We start from the raw sequence: 8,583 nt of genomic DNA on the forward strand, positions 1-8,583 counted from the left end.
GTATTATTTTTTGTGTGTGGGGGGGAATTTTATTATATTTGTGCAGGGGGGGTAACGTTGTGGAGCAGTGTATTATTGTGCTTTAAGCTGGCCAATCACCTTACAACCATCGCAAGACTTTTGTCTTTTGCGATGGTTGTAAGGTCATTAAAATCTCGTACTATCTGCCCATCTTGGACAGGCAGATCATACTTGCGATCATCGCAAGCCCTCCCCGCATATGATTGCAGTGCTGAGCGGGCAGAGTGCGCTTGCGCACACCGGCCCGTGCGGCATTCGTCTTCCGACCACGCTACCAACCCGCCAAAAATCGTACGATTTTCGGCAGGTTTTCCAGCGTGCTTGGAAGACGAAAGTCGTACGACCTTACAGTAGAAGCGGTCGCACGCTGCCCATACTCCTGCCGATTATCGTACGATCGCGGGATCACCCATAACTGTCGTCCGATAATCGGCAGGTGTATGGGCACCTTTAGTGTATGTGTATATTAGGCCCCATTCACACCTACAGTATATTTTAGGTGTGATTTAGAGATTCCTGTGTCAGGAACTTGCGTTTTCCTACAGCAGGAATCCCTAATCTGCCTTTTACAAGCGGCAACTATCCTAAGATAAGAATTATCATAAGATTATTTAAGAGGGTGTGTTTAGGGGCGGAGTTAAGGCCGGGGCAGGGTTAAGGCCGTGACACACTGCACGCGAAGCGGTGGCGCGCTGCCTTTGAGAGCAGTGTGTCATGTCATTTTCTCCTGGGCACCTCAGCTGGCGAGAGCTCGCGGAGGTGAGCATGCCAAGATGAACAATTTCAACTTCAGCCAATCGGCTTGCGCGTATAAACCCGCGCGATGAGATGCGACGTCTGGCCGGTTGTTAAGCACGAGTCAATTGGCTGAAGGTGCAGTCAATCATCTGACTGCACTCAGCTCACACACTGCACGCAAAGCTCAGTGCCGGATAGCTTTGCTTCGCTCTGCACGGCTACGCGTGCAGTGTGTACAGGCCTTAAGGGTTAGGTGGGGCAAATGGTGGCTAGTGACTCTTAAGGCCTGGCTAGTAGCTCAGGACTTGAAATTTTGAGCCCTGATCTAAGCATATGGTCTCAAGGATTGGATTTTAGATTTTCCTCTGAAGGCACACTCTACTAGATCTTTGAGTGTTTCTAGGGCTTTTCAATATATAGTTACAGGTTGAAAAAGGACACAAGTCAATCAAGTTCAACCTATAGCGATATGAAAAAATAAGAAAAGCCTAAACAGAACGCTATGCCCACAATTACCCACTGTTGATCCAGAGGTAGGCAAAAAAAACCCCTATAAAGCATGGTTCAATTTGCTCCAGCAGGGGAAAAAAATTCCTTCCTGATCCTATAAGGCGATCAGATATTCCCTGGATCAACTGCCTGTGGTGCTTAATATACCTATAAAAACTCAATATCCAGTAATATTCTGTGGATTTAGGGATACATGCAGATTTTTAAAAAACTGTTAACTGAGCTAGCTAGAACTAGCTCCTGGAGGAGTCTATTCCACATTTTCAGAGCTCTAACTGTGAGGAATCCTTTCCGTATGCAAAGGTTAAACCTCTTTTCCTCCAGATGCAAAGGGTGCCCCCTTGTCCTTTGCAGTGACCTTAAAGGACATCTATGAGGTGAGAGATTTCCACTCTTCCTCATAGATAGAGCCAACCTGTGACAAAGAAGATGTCACAGGTCGGCTCTTATCGATCGGGAAGTGATCAGAAATATGCACCGATCTGCTCTCTTCTCGATCGTCGCCCTGCAGTGAGTGGTGACTGTCAGTCACCGCTCCCTGCAGGGATTTCCCCCCTCTCCGATTCTCCAGCACTGAGTGAAGGAACGAACGAGGAAAGGGGCTGGCACAGATGGCTCTGCCTCTAGATAGGCAGAGCCAGCTGTCACTCATGCAGCCGGGTGGATCTCGACAGTAATGTCAGGATCTGTCCCGGCTGCGGTGCTCACAGTATATCGCGGGAAATAGCTCACGATATACTGAGCTTTGGGTCACGGGAGAATGCTAGTATATGTCCTCCCGTGACCCTAAAGATAACTATGGGGAAAACGCTTACCCCATAGTTCTCTTTAAAAAACTTGAAGACCAGGTGTTTACACCCCCTTCCTTGCCAAGTCATTTTTCAGTATTTAGTGCTGCAGTACTTTGACATTTATTCCCTCATGCAACGCTGTACTGAAATTATTTTTATACCATTTTTTGGGGGACAGGTAGAGCTTTCTTTTTGTGGTATTTATTCACCACTGGGATTTTTCTTTTTTACTATACCCCTTTTAATACAAAGGATTTTGCTTGCGTTAGAAACTGCTGCTTGATATTGCAAGCTATTATTTGAGTGTATGATCTACCGGAACAACCAGATCACCCAGATCTTAATCCATCATTGACTCCCCCAAACATACTCCCCCTAGAGTGTATGAAGCCCGCATGTCTTTAGTCCTCAAGTGCATAACTTTACATTTATCAACATTAAAACTCATTTGCCAAATAGATGCCCAATCACACAGTGCATGTAGGCCTGCTTGTAAGTTGGAAACATCCTGTAAGGACTGTATTCCACTGCATAGCTTGGTTGCATCTGCAAACACAGAAATAGTACTTTTAATCACCAACTCTATGTATTTTATAAATAGATTAAACAGTAAGGGAGCCAACACTGAACCTTGGGGGACACCACTAACAACCTCGGACCATTCAGAGTATTAATCATTGATCATCACTCTCTGAATACAGTCCTTATGCCAGTTTTCTATCCAATTACAGATTTAATACTCTATACCTACTGACCTTAACTTATACAAGGGTCCCACCCTCGTGTGTTTTTGTTTGCTTTGAGGCATGCTGGTAGTAGGGGTTATCCTGGGCTGGCTTACAGTTTATTAATAAACCAGTGTCCAATCCTTCTGTAGGTGGCAGTAAACATGAAGGTGAATGACTTCCTGTGTTTCTCAATGAACTCCAGAATTTGTTTTTTTTACCACAGTATTCACATGGGACTTTGATTCTTTTCCATTTCTTACTGAAATGGTTTAGAAGCTGTAAAGAGGTTGGAGTAGAGACTCTGAATTATTTCCACAATAGTATCTAGGGTGATAATTCCTTAATTCAGAAGACTTGCAAGGGCTGTATGGAAATCTGCTAATCTGTGTGGTAGAGACAAATTGATGATGGAAATGTTTCCATTTCTGATGCCAAACTTTTGATGATGTTGCAGCGTTTGACTCTTAACAGGTTTGTGCTGAAAAAAATTTAAAATTTTTGTCTGGATAAAGGGATTTATAACAGAGTGCAAAACTCAGCATTGATAATATGCTGGAACACCAAATGAATGAAGCTAATTTTGATCAAGATTTTTTATGTATTTCCGTTCAGGTGGAAGAGATTGAAAATGCAGTTTTGAATGTATATGGAGTGGTGGCAAAAATTCAGTGTCTTCCTCCACAGCAGGTAATATTAAACTTCACGTATATCCTCTCTTAAACAGCAAGTGGCCTGTAATAAAATTTGTTCCAATTTTCAAGTTGCAGTCGCTTGACGAAATTGTTAAATATTTTCATTATCCGAGATTGTAAGCAATTGCAACAAAACTTAGAAATGATAGCACTTATATTTGTATATTCTGTTGCACATCTCCAAGTATAGGTCTGTTGCTCCATTAGTTGAGAACATTTACTTCTAATGTTTTTTTCAGTTCAATTCAGAGTAGCATCAGCAGTGTAGTGTATGGTTTATATATCACACAAAATAACAGACTGTGTTACATCTTTTTGAAAAAATTAGAATTTTGTACTTACCATAAAATCCATTCCTTGAAGTTTAATGGGTGCATCTACCCCTAGTGACATCCTTAACCACTTGGAAGTCCGCTGTGTTAAAACCCCTTTCCCATCCAGGCCATTTTTCAGTATTCAGCGCTGCAGTACTTTGACTGACATTTATTCCGTCATGCAACACTGTACTGAAATTCATTTTATACAATTTTTTGAGGACAGATAGAGCTTTCTTTTGGTGGTATTTATTCACCACTGAGGTGTTTATTCTTTACTATATTAAGGAAACATTACAGAAAATTTTGGAAAAAAAATGTTTTATTTTTACATTATGTTTATAATACAATTATTATTACCCAATCTTTTGGTAAAATATAAAAGACGGGGTCACGTCGGGTAAAAAGACACCAAACATGTCAAGCCTTAAAATTGTCCATAGGCGACGCTTTAAAAGCTTTTACCGCTTATCAGTTTAGTGTTATCAGTGATTGATGGCCCTAAAATGATTGCTCTCACTGCGACGTTCGCATCGATATGTAACGTGTGTAGCGCAATTGTCGTTTTCGCGTGCTAGTGCACCAGACGCGTATTTACGTTTTATATGTGCGTAAACGTGGGGGTGGGGGACTTAAACATTTTGGATTTTATTCTTTTTACTTTTTTTTATTCATATATTAATTTTTTTTGCACTTCTTGTTATTGCTATTACATAGGGGGATTACAATCCCCCTATATAAAAGCACAGGTACACTGACAGGTCCTCTTTATGGAGACATTAGGGGTCTCTAGGACCCCTAATGTCACCTGTAGACCCCAAAAGAAGCTGATGAAGCAGAGATCTGCTTCATCAGCTTCTTTTCTCTGTCTATAGCAGCTAGATGACTGACAGGTGAATGCGGAAGTGATGTAATACACATCACTTCCGCATTCACAGCCCGGAGGGAGATCAGCAAGGAGCCGATCTCCCTCCCTCTTCTTCCTGACGCCCTCCCGAGCCGGTCCCGGGCCGCTGATGGGCTAGCGGATCCCGGGATTGAAGGTGAGGGGTTAGGAGGGGGGCGGCGGCAGCAGATGAGGGGGGGAGGGGGTTCACACACCAGCACATATACCCGATCGGCTGGCTATAGAGCTGCCGATCGGGTATATGTTAAACAGCCGGCTCTATGCACGCAGAAAAAAAAAAGCCGTCTGGAGACGGCAACCCGCTAATGCAACAGTGCCGTCCGTCCGGTTTTTTTCAACGGGCGGACGGGAACTGGTTAAAGAAAGTGTCCAAGGCAGCTCTGAAGAGACCTCGTCCCTCAAACATTATGCGCAATAACAGCTTCTTGCATGTCTACTCTGCATCCCAACATTTGAGCCAATGGGGTTGATTTACTAACCTTATAAACACACCACGGACATGTATACACCTCTGTAGTGTGTACACACCCAGCAGGTGTGTTGTGCAAAGCCAAGCATGAATTGCAAAGTGATGTTGTGTAAATTAGCTCTATGTTGTGTTGCTTGCGTTGATGAATGCAGGAATGTAAATGCATGAGCTAACCATTTTTGTCTACACTGTGAAGCAGCATTATATATGCATCATGTGCATGATTTTTCCATATATGGCATTAGTGGAAATATGCTTTTAGAGACTTTTGGTTGATACGTTTTGCTGTGTGAAAATCACACGCACCTGGTGTGTGCGTGTGTTTAGGTTAGTAAATCACCCCCAATGATTCATACACGTGATCACTGGCAGGAGATTCGGACGGGGATATAAGATGGAAAACATCCACTAACCCATCAGCACCATAGCTTAGCGCTGCTGGCCTGTTTGGGAGGTGTGATCAGCTTATCATTAGTTTTCTCAAGCAGGGAGCAACTTTTCAGGCTGTCTTATTCAGGTCTGGGAGCGGGAGCACTGCAGGCAGCATTAAAGCTGTCAGTGGACCCGTTATAGCGAAACAGCTCTCCATATGTCTGGCAGGACAAGGGAGCTTAAGGTACATGGCTAAGGCTTGAATACTCGCAAGGTTCAGATGGCAAGAGGTGACCAGCTCACTGTAGGTGGGCAGCAAAGATCAAACATAGAGAATACCTGTGTCCACATTTGATGAGGAGCAATGGTGCAAATGTAATGACTGGAAGGAGAGTGTGGAGCTTACCATAAATCACTCCTAAGGCATGTCAGCACTAAGTCCCTCAGTGTTGGCCCTTTCCATGGTAACCCAGAGGAAAACATATATTATTGTGGCCAACAGTTTTATGGACGTAGTAGCTCAAGGTGCACAGCCTACATGGTTACTCACAAAGTGTGTCCACAGAGAATGGGCCACACCAGAAGCTGTGCCATGGCTCAGGTCCAGGAAAGTGCTTAACAGCTAATTTAACAGATTACACTTCGGTAAAGTGCCACAATGTGGATCCCAGTGACTGAAGGTCACATTCCATTGTGAGATTTCTGCTTTTAGGTCCTTGCCTTTTGTGGCGGGTTTTGGGTTCTGAAGATCTCAGGAATGTTGAGACTAAGCTGGTTGTTTGAGTCACCTGGCCTCATTGCATCCAGTTTTACTAATTCTTGCAGTGGTGAAAGTGGCCAGTGTAATTAACAGTCCCATATTGTTGCTGGAGCGATGAGTTTAAGCAGAGAATGTGCCACAGCCATTTAAGCAGCCATGGCCTCGGAAGTTGACTTTTTGTTTGTCAAAGCTAGTACATTAACTAGAAGCATAGAAGGAATGGAACTTTAGGTTACAGTTCATATACAAAAAATTAATGGGTTAGATTTAACCCTTTCGCTGCCAAGCCCTCGAACATTTTTCAAATCAGCTGGCCAAGCCATTTTTGAATTTTCTGCAATTTTTTCCTATTGATTTGATTTTCAACTGCTGCGTTGCTTGCATTTGTAAAAGACCCCCCAAACCATATATTTTCTGAAAGCGCAGGCCCGGTAGAATAAAAAGATGGTGATACTAAATTTGTAGGCCCTGCGATAATTGCGCAAATGTTTCTCAAATTAATATTAAACCGATAAAAATAAGGCAGCAGTGGTGCCGGGGGGGGCGCCCGGTATTTTTTAAAATAGCGGTCATCAGCGGCTTGTGAGCCGCTGATGACAGCTATTAATTTAAAGGGGACAGTCTGCTGAACAGTTCTACTATAAGCTGATGGTCGCTAAAGCGGCCATCAGCTTATAGTAGAACTGTAAATGCCAGGTCCGTACGGCATACTGAGCTGGCCAGCTGGAAGCACTTTTGTAGCTCCGTATGCCGTACGTCCTTGGCAGCGAAAAAGTTAAATGACATAATTGTTGGAATTTTCTGCTCAAGAAAGCTACTAGATCCAGTTATTTTGATCAATGCAGTCAGTTGTTACAAAACTTGCTCCAACATGTGGATGATCTGTTTTAGTTGTTTTTTTTGTTAGACTAAGGCTTATCAGCTTGGGAAAAATGTATTTCTTGCCCAAGCGGGACAACTATAACAGAAGAAACCGTAAATATTGCTAGTAGTCACCCTCCACTGAACTTGTTCTGTAATTTGGAAGAGGTTGTGCTGCTTATGCAGAGCAGCTTTTTTAGTTTGCAGCCAGGCATTCCCGAATGCTTTTAATCTAAGGGCTTTTACTGAGGGCCATGCTGGACAGGGCAAAGTCCCTGGACTAAGAAACTGTATTGGGGAACACGTGGATCAGTTTTCTTGTGCCCTGTTTTTCTATCCAGTTGCTTGTTTGACCAAGTATGCCCATCTTTAACCGTTTCTAATCTAAATGGGTAAAACCATTTCAATTGCTTGTACTGCTAGAGAAGAAGTACATTAGAAAAGGAATAGAGGGAATATTCAATAGGGGATGTGTGTTCTGGTTACAACTGTCTAAGATGGATTTCCCTTATTTTAGACAGATTTGCAGATGCTGTAAACAGGTGCCACGGGGTTTACAGGATGTCTGATGAGGACCCCAGCAAGCGCGGGACCTTCGGTTTAAAAATTTAAAGCGGTGGTATCGGTGTTCAGTATCGGGGCATTTTCACGAGTGCTCGTGGAAATGCCCAGTATCTGCACCGATACCTGTATTGCTGCATTCCTAACTATAACAGATGAATACTTCCATAACAGATGAATACTTCCATAACAGATGAATACTTCCAAGGGGGTGAATACTCTCTTAATAGAACTGTAGAACATTTTTAATACAATTTATTACAATGGCTTCATATTGTCTTTCCCAGGGTGAAGATGTTCAAATTCTGGGACAGATTGAAATATGTTTCACAAAAGATTTCAATCTGCAAAACTGTACAGTGGAACCAGAAGATGAGCTTTTACTGACCAAAAAGACGAACATGAAGTGGAGAGTATCTTATGAAGAGTTACATGTTTGTGATAAGTTATTAAACACTTATTACCCACCTGTACAGTAATTGTAGTTTTGCACATGGAAGGATCCACTTGAAATTCTTTATTAATTTTGGTAAAATGCAATGGGTTTAATTTTGACATGGATAATAAGTCATAGTTTAAATTAAGAGTAATTATATTTGGAAAAGCAAAATAATAATAATAATAATAATACATGGGAAGTAATCATATCAAATGGATCATGGGGGCTTCACTAAAGAAGGTGTTAGATATTTGCTCTGTTGCTGTCATTATTGTCATTCTTTGTTGCTGTGTTGGTCAACCTGCTGTATTGTAATATTATCAGAAATAAAGCTCTTCATCACTCTATAGTATAGATCCTAAATACAATGTCAGTCTTGTTTAATTTTCTGCTTTTGTGTAGCATTTTTTATATTTTGCA

At 42.3% G+C, this 8,583-nt stretch overlaps 1 protein-coding gene across 1 annotated transcript in view; it reads left to right on the forward strand.

The window, feature by feature from the left end:
• The window catches only part of RNASET2 (ribonuclease T2), a 25,549-nt gene extending 17,231 nt beyond the window's left edge, over positions 1–8,318 (forward strand). Inside the window, exons 8-9 of the mRNA XM_018557705.1 lie at positions 3,401–3,475; positions 8,012–8,318. Of these exons, the coding sequence (XP_018413207.1) occupies positions 3,401–3,475; positions 8,012–8,203 (267 nt within the window). The 3' untranslated portion in view covers positions 8,204–8,318. The remainder of the gene's footprint in view (positions 1–3,400; positions 3,476–8,011) is intronic.
• The last annotated feature ends 265 nt before the right edge of the window (positions 8,319–8,583 follow it).

The sequence above is a fragment of the Nanorana parkeri genome, unplaced genomic scaffold, assembly GCF_000935625.1.
Source record: "Nanorana parkeri isolate BGI_ZX_2015 unplaced genomic scaffold, ASM93562v1 scaffold296, whole genome shotgun sequence".
In the NCBI taxonomy this organism is placed as follows: Eukaryota; Metazoa; Chordata; class Amphibia; order Anura; family Dicroglossidae; genus Nanorana; species Nanorana parkeri.